The sequence below is a fragment of the Fukomys damarensis genome, unplaced genomic scaffold (assembly GCF_012274545.1).
Source record: "Fukomys damarensis isolate Sample0158 unplaced genomic scaffold, DMR_v1.0_HiC HiC_scaffold_39, whole genome shotgun sequence".
Lineage (NCBI taxonomy): Eukaryota > Metazoa > Chordata > Mammalia > Rodentia > Bathyergidae > Fukomys > Fukomys damarensis.
Window position 1 is genome coordinate 10,169,944 of NW_022900951.1, and position 19,670 is coordinate 10,189,613.

At 39.4% G+C, this 19,670-nt stretch overlaps 1 protein-coding gene across 2 annotated transcripts in view; it reads left to right on the forward strand.

Moving 5' to 3' along the window:
* The window catches only part of Ofd1 (OFD1 centriole and centriolar satellite protein), a 34,344-nt gene that overhangs the window by 7,142 nt on the left and 7,532 nt on the right, over positions 1-19,670 (forward strand). Inside the window, exons 6-18 of one of the 2 annotated variants that reach the window (XM_033760441.1) lie at positions 3,615-3,722; positions 5,455-5,591; positions 5,913-6,086; positions 8,225-8,331; positions 9,983-10,102; positions 11,593-11,628; positions 11,874-11,947; positions 13,297-13,388; positions 14,367-14,556; positions 15,494-15,624; positions 16,161-16,272; positions 17,897-18,487; positions 18,851-18,977. In XM_033760441.1, coding sequence (XP_033616332.1) covers positions 3,615-3,722; positions 5,455-5,591; positions 5,913-6,086; positions 8,225-8,331; positions 9,983-10,102; positions 11,593-11,628; positions 11,874-11,947; positions 13,297-13,388; positions 14,367-14,556; positions 15,494-15,624; positions 16,161-16,272; positions 17,897-18,487; positions 18,851-18,977 — 1,999 coding nt within the window. The remainder of the gene's footprint in view (positions 1-3,614; positions 3,723-5,454; positions 5,592-5,912; positions 6,087-8,224; positions 8,332-9,982; positions 10,103-11,592; positions 11,629-11,873; positions 11,948-13,296; positions 13,389-14,366; positions 14,557-15,493; positions 15,625-16,160; positions 16,273-17,896; positions 18,488-18,850; positions 18,978-19,670) is intronic. The other variant, XM_010613949.3, reaches the window with a different exon arrangement.

A 19,670-nucleotide genomic window follows, 5' to 3' on the forward strand; every position in this document is an offset into this window, starting at 1 on the left:
ATATATGTATATGTATGTACAGGTAGCTAATAAGCTTATGAAAAGATGCTCGAGATCTTCAGTCATTACGGAAATAAAAATTAAAGCAAGGAGATGCTACTACATACCTTTTAGAATGGCTAACATCCAAAATAGTGACAACAATAAATGCAAGGATATGAAGCAAAACCAGCTCTCATTTGCTGCTGGTGGGAGTTCACAATCACTTGAGAGACCGTTTGGTAGTTCCTTAAAAGGTAAATGTAGTCGTACCTTAAGACCCAGCAGTTAGGGTCTTATGTGTTTACATGACTGACTTAAAAACTCATGTCCATTCGGGTATACTCCTGAGTGAAATAAAAAAGTCACACACGTGTAAATACCGAATAGTTTCTCTGGTATGAAAAACTATAATGGTATACAAGATCCTAATGGGGTAATTAACAATGTGAAATAGGAAGAAAAGGGCTAAAGGTGTAGGGAAAGTGGGAAGGGTAGGGGAAAGGAAATAAGGGGAAAGAAGAGAATATGAGAAAAAGAAAAAATGGAAATAAAGTGTTTGTAAATGGGGAGGGGAGGAGGGGGTGAAGGGAGGGCAAGGGGAAAAGATGAGAACCAAGACCTGTCATGTAAAGGGTACAAGATCCCAGTAATGAATGTAACTGTACTGTATACCTAGAATGTACCAATAAACTCAATAAAAAGAAAAAAAATAAATAAAACTTAAGAGAAAAAACCTCATGTCCACACAGACGCCTCCTTGTGAGTGCATACAGCAGCTGTATTTGGAATTGCCATAAACTGGGAGCAACCAAGATATCCTTTAGTAGGTGAATGGACAACCAAGCTATGGACTATCCATACAAGATAACATTATTTATCTCTTAGGAATCCTCTACTAAGCTATCTAAAAATATAAATAAATATTAAATATATATTGTTAACAAAGTAAATCTGTCCGAGAACACTATGCATTATATGATTGTATTTATTTGACATTGTAGAAATGGTTGAACTATATATAGGAACTATAAATGGTTCCCAGGGATTTGGAGGAAAGATGTGGGGAGGTTGAAAGTGAAGCACGGGATTTTTAGGATGGTGGAAGTGTCTGGTATGATACTGCAGTGTTGGATACATGACACTATCCACCCATCAAAACCTGAAACTTTACAGCATGAAGCAAACCTTAATGCAGATATAGTAGGCTGGTGACCCTAGGATGGAATGCAGACTATGACAAAACAATGTAATGATAATATCCTCAGGTTGAGAGGTGTGTGTGAGGGTACCAAGCTAAGTAAGACTGGCTCCCAGTCACGAAGCCATTATACATGTGTGCTGGAATTGAAAATTAAGTTGGTGGGTAGTAGATGGTAGGAGCTAGCTTCCTTACTGTTTGAATGGGAATTTACAGATAAACAAGGGAGGAGGCTAGAGTGGTCCATGTGGTAAAAAATTACTTGAAGATTATCATTATGAATTCACATTTAGCCTAACATAGAAGCTATACATAGAAGTATCTATAGATATAGTGGTACCTTGGTTTACGAATTTAATTTGTTCTACGATTTTGAGGAAGATAGCTGTAGTTGTGTTTGTCATCTACTGTAGAGTTTGCAAATGAGAGCAAAATTTTGCTGAATGCTTTTGCTTGTGAACCAAATTGTTTGCACTTAGAAGTGTTCATGAAGCGAAGCATTATTGTATGTGTATACACACAGGTTAGTACTGTATATGTGTATTTATTTCCTTGCTCTGTTACCTGATAGGGCCCTAGAAGGAGAAACTCCAGTAACAGTGAGTGCATTAGTGTCCATTTTGGGGGAGCCTGTGTTTCTATTGCCATTCTATAGTAAAAGGAACCAGAGCTCCTTGGAGAAATGGCAATTGGAGCAGAAAATATACAAGATGAACTTGTAGCATCTTGTAATGCCAGAGCGTAAGGAAGTGCTTAAATTCCACAAAAAAAGCGCTCCCAAAGCTGGAACAAATTGGTACAACAAAATAAAATATTGGCTAATCTAAATAAAAGTACATATTGTAACCCCAAATATAAAATAAACAACTGTGAGTCCACTGCTGGTGTAAGTAAATGATTAAATTAGTAAATTGAAGAGGGTAGGTGAATCCCCCACAGAGGTGGATAAGACAAGATAACGGGACTTCTTAGGGGCTGAGAAAAGTTCAGACCACAAAACTGAGGACGTGGGATAGTATTAGACACACTTAGGTGGAGGAGTACATCTCTGATGATCAGTCAGTATTTTTTTAGTGGAAGAAAGCTTTCCTGAGATAAAGATATTTTTGGGTTAGAAGGGGAAGTCTTGGATTTAGGAAAACAAAATCAGTGAACATAGGTATGTCCTTAAACTTTTGTGTCATAAGATTTAAAAAACTTAAAAACCTTACACATACTATGTAGAGAAAAACACAGTTATCTCCAGAGAAACAACTGATGTGAAATTTCTGGGGAGAAACCGTTCTGATTAGGAATATTCTATTGGGGCACTTTGCACATTGCGTGCAGCTGCTCCTGACTCATCATCGTGTAGCTTACATGTGATGTGACAGAGGAGTGACTTCTTCCCAAGGGCAGATGTGAGGTTTCTGTGTGATTCTCCCTATGTTAGGAAGCCAAAATTGTTGGAAAGAGTTTTGAAATCTTCAGCTGAAAAGAGAAAAAAGACATGTAACTTGGCTGATGCAGAAACAGGAGTCTTTTCAACTCTTTCTGTGGTGGCTAGACTATTTCATTTTTTAAGATTAAAATTATTACTACGTTTTTGCAGTACATAAAGATTATGTTCATTGTGGGGAGTTGGTCAAAACACATGTTAATTCTTTATGCCCCTTCCCCTCAGCCCCTCCCTCCATTTCTTCCCTTCCCATTTGCCAAAGACTGATTATTTTTAAAGAATATTTTTAACCTACTGTTCATGGAGATATAGTTGTTTGATTTGCTTTTTATTAGAGGTGATCACTGTAGCTTGCATTCTTTGTGCCCCTGTGAAAGTAAGGGCAGCTGTGTAAATTCACAGGCATAGAATGACTGGGATGAAGGACATGTGCACCTTCAACATATACAAATACTCACAGACGTCCCTTCTAAGTAATGAGTATATCCCGCTCCTGCACCAAAGCTTAACTATTACCAAAGTTTTATTTTCAGCAATGGTATAGAGAAAAATACAGTTTCCCTTTTTGGTATTAATTTTCTTTTATTTATTATTTTGTTCATATTCAACATTTTAAAATGTTTTTCGAATTTATTTGACATTCAAATTTTTTTCCTGCAAACTGTCCTTGTCTTCTCCTGTTTCGCTTTAAGAGATCTCTTTGATATTATGACAATTAACCCTTGGTCTCTGTAGTTTTGCAGGTAGTTTTTCAAATGTGTCGTTTGTCTTTTGATTTTATTTCATCCCATATGTAAGTTTTTAATTTTTGTGTAGTTAGATTGATAAATCTCCTTATTTCTTCTAGGTTTTGTATCATGCTTGGAATGGCCTTTCCTTAGGAATTATTCTTAACGTAAAAAATGATAATGTCATAAAAGCAAGATTGTAAAAATAGTAACTGAGAAAGGGTTGAATGAAGTTCTAAAACAAAACTATGTACATTGTATTTTTTAGGTTTCCTTATGAATTTCTTAAAAGAATTGGCAGAATATCATCAAGCTAAAGAGAACTGTGATGTGGGAACTCAGACAAGTTCAACATTTCCTAGCAAGAATTCAATTGGTAATTAAAACTCTAGCCTTTTTCCTTAATTTCAGTTCTACTCGTTTCTTTTTGAATGGAGGAGATTGCCTTATTTGTCATGGTTGTTTCTCTGACTAGATAAGCAGCCTGTCAAGGGATAAGGATATTCACTTCTCCAGGAATTGTTCTCCAGTGTTGTTCCCCATCCTTGCTAGGGTTACACTGGCCACCTCATGCAGGTGTTCTAAGGTCTGCATTCTTTCTGGCTTGCTGAGTTTAACTTCTTTTCTGCCTGGTGTCTTGTCAAACTTTATTTTATAGCTGTTAAGGTAGAATATCATAGACTGCTCTGCAAAGAGCTACAGAAGTCCTTGGCCCATCTCTTCACTTTATAGTTGAGGAAACTGAGGTTCAGAGGAAGAACAACTTGGAAACACCCAGTCTAGCTCAGAACTAATATTAGAGCCTGAGTTTTCTGGCCCGTGAAGTAAGAGTTGTTTTATTTTAAACTACGCAGCATTTCTATAATACCATGCATTTTATGCTCAGTAGAGATGGAAAAGAGCTGTTTAAACTGATGTGGCTAATCAGCTTGTTTGCTTGTCCTTATTTGTAAATAATAATAGTGCCTTTAGCTTGTATGAAGAGAAAAAATTCATCATTTTAAAAAATTGTAATGTATGACTTGGCCTTTGAGTATAGGTTTAATTCCATTAGAAATATATTCCACATTTATTATAAATCAGTGCTGTCCAATAATGCTAACAATATGTCATTTTAGATCGCTAGAAGCTACACCAAAAAAAGTAAAAAAAGAAACAGGGGAAGTTCTTTTTAATAATGTTTTATTTAACCCAGTATATCTAAAATATTTCAACATGTACTCAGTATGAAAATATTAATGAGATACTTCATTTAGTTTTTGTACCAAAATTGAAATTTGGTGTGATTTTTACACTTAGCACATCTCAGTTTGGATTGGTCACATTTTAAGTACTCAGAGGGCACATGAGTCTAAAAGTCCTGTGTTGGACTGCACAGGTATAGAACATTTAGAAAATACAAAAAAGTAGCTAGAAGTATATGTCTAAAGTGACTCCTATAGGAGAGAAACTTTTGCTGCGTTAGTCTGCTTCTGCCAGCCTGCCATACCCTGTGCGTACTTTTCTTGGTATTGGTGTCGTACATGGTTGTGATTGTTCTCTCAAGTCGGATTTGCACTCTGCTCTGGCCCATAGTTGGTTTGAAGGGCACAGGCCTCCTGGAAAGAGTGCTGGCTTGAGTGTCAACAGGCTTCCTGTTAATCCCAGTTGTACTGTAGTTTCTTTATCCTCTAGAAGTCATTTTGGTCCTTGTCTAGAAATGGAGAGCTTAGGATACCTGATCCTTGGTTTCTTTTAAAATTGTTGTTTTGAATCTGAATGTCAAGTTTAAAGAGCTCTGTGCCTTGGCACTTAGAGACTGGGAAGAGAATCCAGTCATTTCTGATTTAAATTGTACTCTTTGATTTCCCCCAACAACATTTTATTAACATTTTCAAACATACAGAAGAGTTCTTACAGTGAATACTTGCATGCCTAAGGTCACCATGAAATTCATATTGTATTGGCTTCATCCCTTATCTTCCCATTCATTAATCCATCTCATTTGATATATTTCAAAGTAAATGGCAGATATCTCTACAGCTTTCTCCAAGCATACTCTTTGCTTTTGGCCTCTTACATACCTGACCAGGTTTACATGTCCTGATTCTATGTGTTATTTTTAATAGTGGAGAAGTTTCAGCTTATTGATGACCAATTTGCAGATGCTTATCCCCAGCGTCCAAAGCTAGAGTCTTTAGAAGTAAAGTTAAATGAATACAGGAGTGAACTAGAACAACAACTCCAAGCAGAAATGTATCAAAAGGTAAGCTGTATCTCTTGTTGATGTTAACAAGAGTGATACTTTCACTTCTCTTCTAATACAGTGTCTTGATTTTAGGTATATGGGAAAACACATAAAGCCTTTCTTAAAGAATGGATACTGTACTGTTACATGTTTTAATTTCCAATTGATATCATTTATTCTTGTCTTTGGTTGAATCCTAGAGGTACAGTGAATGGAATAAAACTAAAGATGAATTAAACTAAATATGATGTATTTGGACAGAGCATTCACATTAAACCTAACCATGAAGAGAATTTGTTACTGTTTCTTTACTATAGTAACCATACTTTCAATTTTTAGTTGAAGCATTTTAAAGATACCGAAATAGCAAAAATTAAAATGGAAGAGAAAAGAAAGTATGAGAAGGAATTAGCAGAGTTCCGGCACGAGTTTGAGAGAACTTACAAAGCAAAAACTGAAGCCCTCATTTCTCAGGAAAAGAATACTCTTGAAAGAATTCAGAAGCATCAGGAGGTAATATTTGAAAATAATTTAATGGGTGGCTTGTTCCTGTACCTGTTGGTAGCTTGGTTCAGGATCCAGGCAAGGGGAGGGACCCTTGATGAAACAGGGCTTTGGAGGAGCAGCCCAGGTGGGGCCCAGATGTAGATAGAAGGATGGGCCTGGATAAGGCTGAAAGACCTTCTCGGAGATGGCGGGCTGGAGACAGTGTGGGGTGAATGTCCACAGTGAGATTAGAGACACACACACTGAATGAATACCATCTTCTTGGGTACTTGGTGGGTTTGGTGGGGTGTGGGGAAAGGCTCAGAGTGGAGATCTGTTGCTGTGGGCAAGTGGCGAACAGTTCATTCATGTAGAGAGGACTGGTAGGCAGGGTTGAGGGCCCAGCTGAGACTGGAGGCTGGAAGTGAGAGAGCAGACCACATGCTTGGAGGCAAGTTGTCTCTCTCTTTCTCAGGTCTGGAGGATTGGTGGTTTGTGTGCCCTTTATCTTTCTGTCCTTTCGGGAAGGTGGAAAGGTAGAGGTGGTTGGGGAGCAGAACTTTACAGAGCTTGATGTCCTTGACTGAAGAAAGGCAGCTATTGAATTGAAGACCTTGGTGCTCTACTAGGTGGTGAAGGGAGGGCTGGAAGCAGAGGAGAAGGTGGTGGGCTCCTTGACCTGAGGAGAACGAGATAAGGGATAGCCGCAGGGCAGGCTTGAAGTGATCAAGGAATAGGTTCAGAGAGACTGGCAGGTGGAAGGGTAAGGATAGGCCAAGCATTCAGAGTCTTGGGGTGAGGTTTCAGGTAGAGACTGGACACAGTGCAGGAGCAGTCAGGGGAAAGCTGCAGAAGGGAGCGAAAGTGAGGAGTAGTGGAGTCCAGGGCTGGGAGGGTGGTCCATGTGGCCCTATGGTCTCATCGCCTTGGAGCAACTGCACGCGCAGTGGAGATGCTGAGAAGTGGTCTGAAGCCTGTGTTCACAGGTGGTTTCTTCCCGCTCTGATCACTGTTTCCTGTGTGCACCCAGAGCTACTGTTGTCAGGGGATGTGGAGGTTGGAGGCCTCCCCTAATATCCACTCATGCCTAGGGCTTCTCAAGACCACCATATTTCATGGCAGATGGATCCCCTCTATAAAAATACACACAGATCTTTGAGATAACTGGATTGTGTATAGGCTAACAAGTTCGTTTCTACAATGGGTGACTGAACATTTTCTGAAGGCATTGAAAAGGATTGGCATCCTCATCGGAAGCAACATGCCTCCATTCCTTCACCTGGAATGCCCATGTACTCCTCTGTCCCCCTGAAAACACCATACTGGCCTTCAGGGATTTGGCTTGCATGTCACCTCAGGGATGTGTTCTCTGACTCCCACTGAGTGATTAACTTTTGTTCCTGTGAGCAGTCTTTATGTACTTGCTTATGAAATCCTTATATCTCAGCACAGTTATTTGTTTCACTCTTCCTGACCAAATGGCGAACCTGAAAGATAGGAATTATATCTACCTTTTTATATCCAGCTCCCAGTCTGTGGCATGACATGTAATAAGTAGCTAATAATTCCTTGCTCAGTGAACTCCTAAGTAGAAGGATGGCCTGTTCATTCTGGAGTTGATATAAGCTTGCTTGTGCTGAACCAGAGTAACCTATGAACTGAAATATTCACCCACCACCACCACCACCACCACCACCACAACCATCATCACAACCATCATCATCACCACCATCACCACCATCACCACCATCACTACCATCACCACCATCACTACCATCACTACCACCGTCACCATGAAATCACCATGGAGATTCTTTTCTTTTGGAGTTTCATTGCTGAATACACATTTTAATTTTTTGCTGATGAACTTATCAAAATTTTAAGAGACTGAGAGATGTTAACTAAATAGAGTAATTAGATGGGATGTTACGAATGTAGGGTAATAATGTTAATAGACATTGGAATAATTTTTTGTGCAAGGAAGTAAATTTTTATGCAACTAAAATAGACCAAAAGCATGTTTCAAATTGAAATTTCTTGAAGATGAAAGTGTTACCCTGAATATCTGTACTTTCGGTTTTTTTTTTTGAAATTTAGGAAGCAACTTATGAGTTCCAATCTTTTATTTTATCTTGCTTGCTAAAAGTCAATGCTCTCCTATACAGACTGAAACAAAAGAAATCTATACTCAAAGGCAGCTTCTACTAAAAGATATAGATTTGCTAAGAGGCAGAGAAGCAGACCTGAAGCAAAGAGTCGAAGCTTTTGAATTGTAAGTAATGTGTGTTTGTTTTGAATACTCAGAATGAGGTGAAAAAGATTTGCTAAATATATGTCTAAATATCCAAATGTCAGTTGCCAAGTAAAAATTCTTGGTTGTAAAGCTGATATCACTTAGCTTTAGAAAAGTACAAGTTAAGAGAAATACAAATGGATTTTGCTTGTGAAATATTATAAATTAAGATGAAAACCCAAATGCAGCATCATCATTAGGCACAGTAAGACCAGACAAATAATTGAGAGAAGGTTGAACAAATCATCTGTTTTGTAGTTACCCTAAGTCATTCAGATCCAATAGTTTCATGTGCATAAGTGAATTCCACATATCCAGGCTTGCCCCATTTACAACTGCTGTGTGCTGTAAGAATGAAATGTGGTACTCTGACTTATCTTGTGATGAGTGAAAATATTTCTCAGAGTGTGTACTGCTCACTTTTTCTAAGTGCTCACAGTGTTTCATCTTTCAAATTTTAGTTGAGATTGATAGGAAGCTAACCCATCTATAGTTTGTGTTATAAGCCTTCTTTCCCATTTGGTTCCTGCTATTAACACTCATAGATATTCTAGGAGCCTTAGTACATTAAAGAAATTGTCTCTGTCTTCATTGTTTTCTCACTTCTGTAGGTTCAATTCATTTGATTTTTTCCTCTGTGTCTACATTACTCTCTTTGACAGTATGAAGAAGCAAATTGAGCGAGAGAGGGAAAGGAGCAAACTTTGGGCAGAGAGAATTCATGGCTATATAATCACTTCTTTACTTCCACTTCCTCTGCTGCTCTTGCCTCCTGAGCATAGAAGTGGAATAAATGTGCCTTCCAGATTAGCCAGCAGAGGGAGCAAACACATGGAGCCTTTACTCTGTTGCGGGACTGCAGAGTTCTGTAGTTCATCTCAGGATGGCTTCATCTAAGCAGCACCTGTGAATCCACCCTCTGCTCAAGAATGGGCTTTACTGTTGATCTGATAGGAACAGATAGATCTTTTGCAAATGGGAAGGGGACCAAGAGATGGAAGGAAGGGGAGGGAAAAATGCAGTAAAAGAATTAAGATGTGTTCTGTACGTGGACCAACTCTCCATGGTGGATGTAATTATGTACTACAAACATATACTAAGAAAAATGTGAACAGTTTACAAAACTTAGGAAGACATGTTGAGTACCTATATAGTAAGGAGATGACTGGCATTTGAAAGCCCTGATCAGTCTTCTAACTTTTGCTTTCTTTTGACACTTTTCTATCTATATTCAACCAATAGATCATTAAATAATAAAAACAAACCTTCTGCCCTTATTATCAATGTACTGATTGATGGCTTAGATACACCAGTTAGAATCAGTATTATAGAGGAGACGAGCACATAAGGACCCTAACTTTTGTGACTTTGTAACTAATCATTTTTCCACCGTTAAATTGGTTAAAATGAGAAATTATTTTGGTTTTAAGTCTCTCCTGCTACTATCTAGCTCCCTCAGCTATATTAGATACACTGTAACTAGGTCAGTTTGTAAAGCAGAGAGAGGACTTCTGGCTCTTTCCTTTTACTTTCCAGTAGGTGATGTTCACACAACCGGTATGAAAATGTCATATTTTTTTCCTTCAGTTCTGTGCCTAAGATAGTAACAGTTTATTTTTGTTAATTTCAGGTCCCAAAAGCTCCAAGAAGAAAAAAATAAAAGTGTGGCAGAGGCACTTAGAAGACGGGAGCAGAATATAAAGAATATTGAGGAGACCTATGACCAAAAGCTCAAGAATGAACTTCTAAAGTAATTGTTTGGCTTTTGAAAAAAAATTCTTTGTGTGTGATTGCAATACATAATGATTACATTCCTTGTGGGAAGGTGATATGTGTACATAACACATCTTAAGTCTTTTTACGTCCCCTTGTCCTCCCTTCCGTCCATCTCTTGGTCCCCTAAGGAAGTAATATGCTTGAATCAAGTTGGTAGAAATGGGACAAAAACTAATGGGATAGATAACACTTTATGGCAAAATTTAGTGTTTGAAAAAAATACCTATTTGATAGTCCTTTCCCATTAGTATTTTGAGGTGTAGTTGTAAAACATAACAGTATGGAGAATTATCTTTCCCTCTTTCCCATAGCATCCCCACAGTTTCTGAGAGCCTGTGATTTACTTTACTTTTGAGGACACCGTATGACTCGCTCAACGTAGATATCTCATGAGTGGTAGAATTGGCATTATAGTCACTTCTTCTGATTATCTTTTCCTCTACTCCACTCAGACTGTCACTAGCATGGTGATCTCTAACAATTTATAATAATTATTCTCCTTAGAGGTTATAGTATTTGTCCATGAATGTGTGCTTTCTAGTCAAGATTCTTCAAAGCCAGAATCAGAAGAAATGAACTAAAATTAATACATGAAGCAGGTGATATAATGGAAAGGAAAATTTGGACAGCAACAGTTACTTTGGCTTTTTTATAGTCTGAGTTTTGTGTACCAGGGGAATATCTCACTGCAAGGACATTACACCATATGGTAGCTTTTCTTAGTGGTGGCAATGCTTATAGCAGTAAATAATTGTCTAGTTAATATTGGTTAAATAAATGTTTAATGAGATGGCTCAACTCAGCTGCTCCGGGCATTTCATAATCATTGGCTTTTCTACTGTCTTGTCTATAATTTGTCATTGATTATCCAGTCTGTAGTACTTCAGAAGACTTCTTGAGGTTATTCCTTAAGTGAATTGTGTTAAAAAAGAAAACAGTAGCTTTCTGACTATCAGTTTGGAAATGATACATTTTCTCCACGTATTTTATGTTCTGCTCTTTTACTAAGGTAGGAAACACCAAAGTACCTGTAGGTGCTAACCCTTTAGGAATGAATGAGTAAACGTGTATATGTTTTATTTAGTGGTGAAGACAGTAAACTGTTTGGTATCATTTTGACACCTTCCATGGCCTGGGAGACCCTTTATGACCTTGGCAAGGGTGAGAACTTGGACAGTACTCACAACCCAAGGGTTTGTCTTTCTTTTTTCCCATTCTTGAACCAGGAGAGCAGCAAGTCATAACTAGTGAAGATAAGTAAAACTCCATGAAAATGTGCCTTTTGGTGTGACTGAGCTGGGCAGAATGCCTCAGTCGATACCATACTCAGACTCTAAGGGCAAAAGTTGTTCTCTTGGTTGGAGGTGGGGAGGTGGGGCCAGTGTTTGCCTTGGGGATGTAAGGTCTGTTGTGTACTGTGTTAAGTTTAGCTTAGTTTTATTTCTTTGCTGTCTGTCATTCCAGGCCAACTGAAAGGGAATTGCTTTTGGTAACCTCAAGGTAACACCCTTCATTTTGTGCAATTGACTTCTAGGTCCTGATTTATAAGATCAAGGCAGGCAAAGAGTTTTCTCAGACATTTTATGTTGAGAATTCAGGTTCCTGGCTTTAGTGCTGAGAGGCTGAAGTTTGCACATTGTCATGTTCAGGCCTTCTGTTCTGTGTGCCATAGATAACTCCTGCAATGATAGCAGCTCTTCCAGCAAGAGGACAAGGAACTCATTTTTAGTCATTTTGATTCTCAGGTATCAGCTTGAACTGAAGGATGACTACATCGCTCGAACTAATAGGCTGATTGAAGATGAAAGGAAGAATAAAGGTGATCAAGGCTGGGGAGCTGTACTTTTCAGTCCTGAAGTAACTTACTAGCTTCCTAAATCAGATCTATTCTGTATTCTAGAAAATTTAGCTTACACTTCATTTTTACTCTAGAATTACATGTCTTATAATTTTAATTTTACAAAGTTTAAAAAATTGTCTTTAAAAGGAAAACTTCATGTTTAACATCTTGTATATACACAAAGGCCAAATGATTTATCATCAGTAATTTATCCAACTTCTTTTCATTGTATTTTGATAGATACATCTGTGGTTATCAAGAAAGGGGTAACATATTATTGCTATCTGGTAAATACTGTTAACCGTGAAACATGTTAGTTTTTTTGTTTTGTTTTGTTGGTTTTTTGGAGACATAGTCTTACTATGCATTTCAGGCTGGCCTTGAACTCACTATGCAGCTCAGGCTGGTCTCGAAAATGCAGCAATCCTCCTGCCTCAGCTTCCTGAGTACTGGCATCACAGGCATGTGCCACCATGCTTGGCAAGACTTTAATTTTTTTTTTTTTTGTACTGGGGATCGAACTCAGGTCCTTGTGCTTGCAAGGCAGGCAGCGGAACCACTGAGGCAAATCCCCGATCCAAGACTTTAATTTTTACTTATGGGAAATTACATTTTAACTTCTTTGTCCTCTGTGACTGAATCTTTTGCTTCTAATGTGTTTTTATGCTTTGTGGTATTTTAACTTGACATATAAGGTCCTAAGCTCTCATACACATTGACCCGAGACTGTGAAAGTTGAGTAATTTTTCAATCTCCAGATATTTTTACATTTCATCATTTCTCAGCCTTTTGGCTAAGTTCCAGTAAAGATATTTTACATTTTAATATAATTGAAAATTGCCTGTAACAAGAAGTTGAACTTTTGGTGGAAATTTCACACGGATGCTCGGAGTAAATCAGAGCTGGGTACCTCAATATTCCCAAAGTATAGTAGCTCCTTTACTACTGTACTTTTGTGGATTAGTACAGTCATGTATTTATTAGCAAATTATCTTTTGATGACAGCTCTACATAGACTTGTGTTAGAGTGAAAACTACAAAATCCTGACGGGGCCTTTTCTGAGAGGAAATGAGACTGCCAGCATAGGGCTGTGTGCTGTATGTAACAGGTTCAACTGTAGCAGGAACAGCTTCACCACACATTTGACAGCACTAACATCACGTCGCCATTTGATAGTAAGGTTTACATCTTACTTGCCTGCTAAATATTTAGCTCCTACATCTGCTGTTTTAGATTATGAAATAATCATGAAGTTTGGCATACTTGCCAGAAATTAATAAATTTGCATTCACTTGGAAAACATTTAATTGTGGGTTCTTTGTTTCAGCAAGAGCTATTCATTTGCAAGAGGAGCTCATAGCTGTTAATTCAAAAAAGGAAAAACTCAGTCAGTCTGCAAATCGTGTGAAGGAACTTGAGGTAACTGTTAAGCCTATTTTTTAAAATAGAATTTAAGCAATGCGTGGAATTCTAGTTTTATTTAGTTAAGCACAGTTTAGCTAAAGTTATCCCTTTGATATGTTTGGACTGATTATTCCCTGACTTAAGAAGTTGATGGTCAAAGTTAATTTAGTAGTTCTTAATTTCAGTGGAGGAAGAGCTTTCGGTCCTAGAGTGCTGTCTCTCCCTTACTGCTTGTGTGCTTCTGGGTGAGTTCTGTGAGCTCAGACTTCTGATCTGCAGGGATATTTCCTACTATCATATGGTTTTAGGGAAGTGAGCAAGCTGACTTACATGCCCAGCCCATAGCAGATGGCCAATAAATATAAGCTTCTGCCTCAGCCTCTTCTCCTATACCATCAACAGCAGGGAAAACCTGGTATTGTCACAGCATGATCTTACAAAGTGAGACATGCTGCTATTCTGTTCATAACTGTGCTTGCTTTGTGAAGAATAGAGCCAGAACTTTAAATACTGAAAATATGTATCTGTAAGCAAAATGTACGTTTTCAACCATGATGACTTATTTGAGAACCTTATAGGCTTTGGTATCCAAATATGAGATATATTATACCAAGAAAAAGAAAGCACTTCACAGCAGGGTAGGGATTATGTCTATCTCACCTTTTCCTGTTTTGAAAAATATATCGCTACAGTGTGTGACTGTTAATTGGCTCCTGCTTGCATTTGGAAAATGGAACAATTGCTTTTATCAGAAGTACTCACTGCATAGGACAGGAGTCCATAGGTGCAGGTTATGAGTGTCCCCTGCCATTTCCAGCACAGATGACTTTGCTTATCGTATGGTAGTTAGTGTCTGTGGTTGCAAAGAACCGGACCTCTGTCCAGTGACCATCAGGAAGTTCCTGTTCAGCATAAAGCAGCCGCCCAGCTTCTGCGTCTTCAGTACTGTCATGTCATGATTCACAGGGAAGTTTTCCTCTCTCTCTCTTTCAGCTCGAGTTAGAGTCCATCAAAGCAGAGCTTGTGACAGTGATGAAACAGAACCACTTGCTGAATGAAAGGGTTAAAGAGATGAATGATTATTCACAATTGAAAGAAGAGAAACTGGAGCTTCAGGCACAAAATAAATTACTTCGACAACAACTGGAAGACAGTAGAAGTGAAAACTTGCGTCTCCTAAACCGTATGTCTTCTTTTTTTCTAATATGAATGTTTCCATAACTCATATTAAGTCACTGTTATAAAACCATGCTTTGTACTTGTGATTGAGGCTTAAGATTCTTGCACTGAAATTGTTTTGCATAATTAACAATATCATCGGAAGAAGGTCCACCTTCAAGCTGTGCTGCTCTGTAGGGAGTATCAGGGCTCACCTTGCCCTCATACACCTGCTAGGGTTTGGCCAGTAGGAGCTCCAGCAAGCACCTGGAGGAGGCAGAGAGAGGAGGTTGAGATGGTTGTCACTGTCACCCCACCTCCATGTCCAGCAACCCTGGACCACTGTACCTCTCAAGCAACTGACGCCACAGTACCTGCTGGTGCCCTGTCACCAGCACTCTGCACCATGCCCGCTCAGTCTCCCCACTTTTAGGAATGTCTCCCTCCCTTCACATGTCAGGCCCGAGGGGTGCTAACAGCCTGGCTTCATTTCTGGCCTGGGAAACTATGTGATCCTTTGTAGTTAGCTTGCCATGTGATACCCTTTATTAAAGGGTCTCAAGTGACCCGAACTGAGGGCACCATCCACTCTGCCTGTCACCATCACTGCTCAGATCAGATGAGACCTCAGAGTCATCCACGGGTAGATGACAGGAGAGCCCCGCCTAGGCCTTCTGTGTGGGAGAGGAGAGAGGCAGGCTTTGAGATAATTTGAGGATTTGAAAGTTCTTTTACTTGGAATAGGACTCCAAGTGTAGCAAGGAGTACATTAATGTGCATTAAATTCTTTTGTTCTGAAACTTGTGAATTGGGATTGCCTTTAATTCGATTAGTAGAATTGATAAAATATTAATTGCAGGAGTACAAAGAAAGGAAACTAATAAACTCTAGCTGCTTTTGTTAAATAATACCAGACTTGTTTAAGGTTGGCAATAACCAAGATTTTTCTTCTGCCTTCTTAGGCATGGCCCAGCCGGCTCCTGAACTTCTAGTTTTTCAGAAAGAATTAAAGAAAGCAGAAAATACCATCACATTTGAGCATAGGGAGTTTGAAACTCAAAGGCAAGTTCTGCAAAAACAACTGCAGAATGAAGTGAGTATTGCTCTGTACTTGCACTTGTATTATGCCAGGCCACCTGCAGTTGCATGAACTTGGCACAAGTCACGCCAGCACAAATCATGTCTATTTTACCATCAAAGAAGACTCCCCTAAATATGCTAAAGGATCCTTTCTCATCTGAGAAAATTCTCTACTGATTATTTTACTTTATATACATAATAGTAATAAAATTGAAAGAAAAGCAAACTCATCTAAACATATAATTTTGTGAGTGCCTGATACTACCCTTGTTAGTCTCTGCTGCTCCTTCTGAGACCTACAAATATTCACTGTCTCTTTCTGATTTCTGCCTACATGCCCAAAAGGAGCTGTTGTTTGATATGAATGAAAAAGGTAGTGAAAAATCTGTCTTTGTGTTCTGTTTCTTGTTTTTTTAAATAGAGATCCATTGATTACTTCTCAGAATTGGCAAGACAGAAAAAGAGGATAGACCCGAGACAGTTTCACCTTTTGAAGAAAGCTATGATTTGTTTTACATTGAGTTGTTTTTCTTTTCTGCATCTTTTCAGATTGAACATTCTACACAGCTAAAGGCCCAGCTATTAGATTATGATTCTTCTATAAAGAGGTTGACTATTCAGGTTGCTGATTTAAAATTGCAACTGAAACAAACACAGACAGGTGAGAGACATTTGTAACCCATAAATATCTGTGTGTAAAGCTTCTGACACTTGGGGAAATATAATGACTGTAATCTATTGGCCACTTAGTAACTCTTATATTAGGTGGAAAGCCATAGGCATATGTATCATCCTAGAAGTAAAACTTCCTTTCTATGTCAAGAATGCCAACTGGTCATGAACTCCATGAATTGCCTTCACAGGTGTCCCAAAATAGGAAGGGTGTGGTGGTGATACAGAAGTTCCCCAATTCATCCTATCTTTTTCCTTTTTCTTTTATTACCCTGATGACTAGACATGGGCTATCCAATAGTTTTTCATATTCTTTAACAGACAGATATATAAATATATGAGAGAAGCAGATGGCTTAGCAAAAAGAACGCTGCTGTCCAAGTCAAAGAACTGTTTTTTGTTTCTTTGGATTTGTTTGTTTGTTTGTTTGTTTGGAGGCAGGGTCTTGCTATATAGTTCAGGCTGGCCTTGAACTCACTGGCTCAACCTCCTGAGTGCTGGGGTTACAGGCATGTGCTATCACACCCAGCCAAGAGAACTGTTTTGTTTGCACCCCAGTTTTGTTATACCTTGGGTACAATACTTTAATGTCCTTGGGGCTCCACTGTCTCACTTGCAGAGGGGATCACAATGTCTACTGGGTCATAGCAGAGATGGATGGGTCACAGCAGAGATGGATGGCTCCTGGGCCATAAAAGACGCTCAGGAAATAGTTACTGCTGTTGTTTCATCACACAGCAAAGATGGCTACATATCTGCCCCTTCCTGCTTCATAAGAAGCATATGGAAGCTTAAATACTTCGTTTTCAGTTGCTTTCAGTGAGCCTGCTTTGGTTCCCACTTGTACTTTTTCCTCCTCGGCCCCTTGTTCCGTTGCCCTGCACTAGTTTTATTTTATCTCCTTATTTCTGTTCTTTCCCATTCCTCATTTTCTCTCCGTGCTTCTGATTGCCAGACTGTCCACAACTGAAATCATAGCACTCTCATATCATGACAATTCTGTGAGACAGAACTCGGTGGTTTCTGCTTTTATTGTGTAGCAGCATGGCAGGCAGAGCTGACTGGGCACTGCCTTTGTAGGGGAGATCCCAGCAGCTGTAGGACCCACTAGCCACATGGCCCTGCCTCAGTACACCACTATCACCATCTGTAAAATGGGAGCAGTGAGAGAGTCCTGGCTTCAGTGTTGCTGTGAAGGAAACCCGTTCATTAATCACTTTACAATCAAATGTATGAATAGTCGTACTGGTTGGGATAATCAGTGATTATAAATGGGTTTATATCAGTTTGGGTCAAGCTTTTCAACCAAATGAGTTCAAATCTCGTTAGACTTTGCCAGCACTAAGTAAATGTTCACTTACAGCTTTTGGAATTTCAGAATCACATGTATTGAATTGTGAAATTGTATCATGTATCATAAAAGAAGTCATGTCTGAAACTGTAGTTGATGCAGACAAGTTCTCTGCAAATGTTAATAGTATTTACTGTGGCTTCAGAACCTGTTTAATGTGCAAGTTTTTCCTCCTTTCATTTCAAAAAAATATTCTCAAGTTTTAAGTTTTCTTCACCACCTTTTCTCCTTATTTGTCACATTGTCTTTTTGTAACCTGCAGCCCTGGAGAATGAAGTGTACCGCAACCCCAAGCAGTCTCTGAGCCATCAATGTGTGAATAGCTTGCTGAGTGGACCGCCGGAGCCTCACACCGGAGATGGAATCAGGGGTGTCCTGAACAGTTCCCCTGGACAGGAAATTATGCCAAAGATCCCAGGTTACCCGAATGCAGGAAGGGAGGGAAGCTCCCCAGACTCTGACCTTGAGATTATAGCCAATACTAAGGTGAAGGTGAGAGAGCTAGAGCAAGAGGCTGAATGCTTGGAAAAGGCTTTCAAATTTTACCATCAGAGAGTTACTCGTATCCCTGCTAAAAGCCCACCCCTGGCAAAGAACCCACCATCTCTACACTTGCTTGGAGCTTTCAAAAGTAGCAGTTCCACTGACTTGGGAAGGCACATTTTTACAGAGGATAGAATTGTCTCTGAGCAGCCCCAGGTGTGTACACTTAATGAGAAGAGTGATGCTGTTGTGGAAGTCACGCTGGGCAGCCCGACTTCACATTCTGGAAGAAGCACTTCCTCTCGACGCCTGTCCTCCACGCCACTTCCCAAAGCCAGAAGAAGCCTTGAGAATGGGCTGTATCTAGAAGGTGAGCCATGTCTAGAGGGCTGTGGGACCCTGGCAGTTCATAGGACCTCTGAACCTGCCATCTCTGGGCCAGCAGGGGCATCACTCCGTGTCACACGGTTGCTCTGGAGTCAGTGGCCTAGAGACTGTCAAGGGCTTACGTTTGCTTAGCATGCAGAGGTGGCGCGGGAGCCCCACGGCCTTGCTGCTGGTTATTGCTGTACATGTTAGTGTTAGCTCTGGAGCTTAATGAGCTCTGAATTGTAGACATCATGTTGGGCTGTTCACAAGGATAAAAAAATGTATTTTTTCTTTTTCAAAACCAGATTAGTATCTTTTCTATGCAGTTCATAATATCCTTACCCTCATTCCTTCTGTCCTTTAGGTCTAGGTAGGTCACACATTGTGTCCCCTGGTCCTTGTCCTGACAAAATGCCCCAGCCATCACCACCTGAGTCAAGGCACACCCTCTCTGTCCATTCATTCTCCAGCCCCCCAGAGCAGAAGGCCACGTAAGTGCTGTTTTCTGATTGGCTTCAGTTAGGTCTTGTCTCTTGCTGTCTCTGTCTTTACTCCTTTGGACTTTTTAGGTTATTAAAGATCATGTGGCAGTATAGAATGTGCAATCAGCGTATATAATTATGTATAATCTTTGAGAATCCTCTGTATATCTGCACAGTGTGATATGATATTGATAAGCACCTACATGGCGTTTGTGAATAGGCTTGGATTTGGTGATAAACAAATGTATAAAATTTGTCAAAAGCAAATGGGCTTATTTTAAAAGTTGAAACAATTCCATACATCATTAAAAGTCATTTTAAAAACTATTTTGACATTTAATATAAACAGATAAGTTTCCAAATTTGTATATTACTGAAACAATTTCTATAGTGATAGTGGGCTCTAGGGTATGGCTGTTGAAGCAGGAAGGAGTGAGTGTCTTTAGAAACTAGGCCAGTAGGTCACCAGGGCTGTCACTTATAGGAGGGACTTGGGCCCACACCTGGTCCCCGCGGCAAAAAATTCTGACACCTTAGCTCTGGGCTTGAGCCTGGGTACCTGAAGTTTGTACAGTGCTGTGCAGAGTTGAAAGCGGCCGTGTGTCTATCATGGTCCTGGGGCATTTAATTTCTTTATATATGGTTATGTATTTTACACACACGTGCACCTATACATACATATATATATATATATATATATAT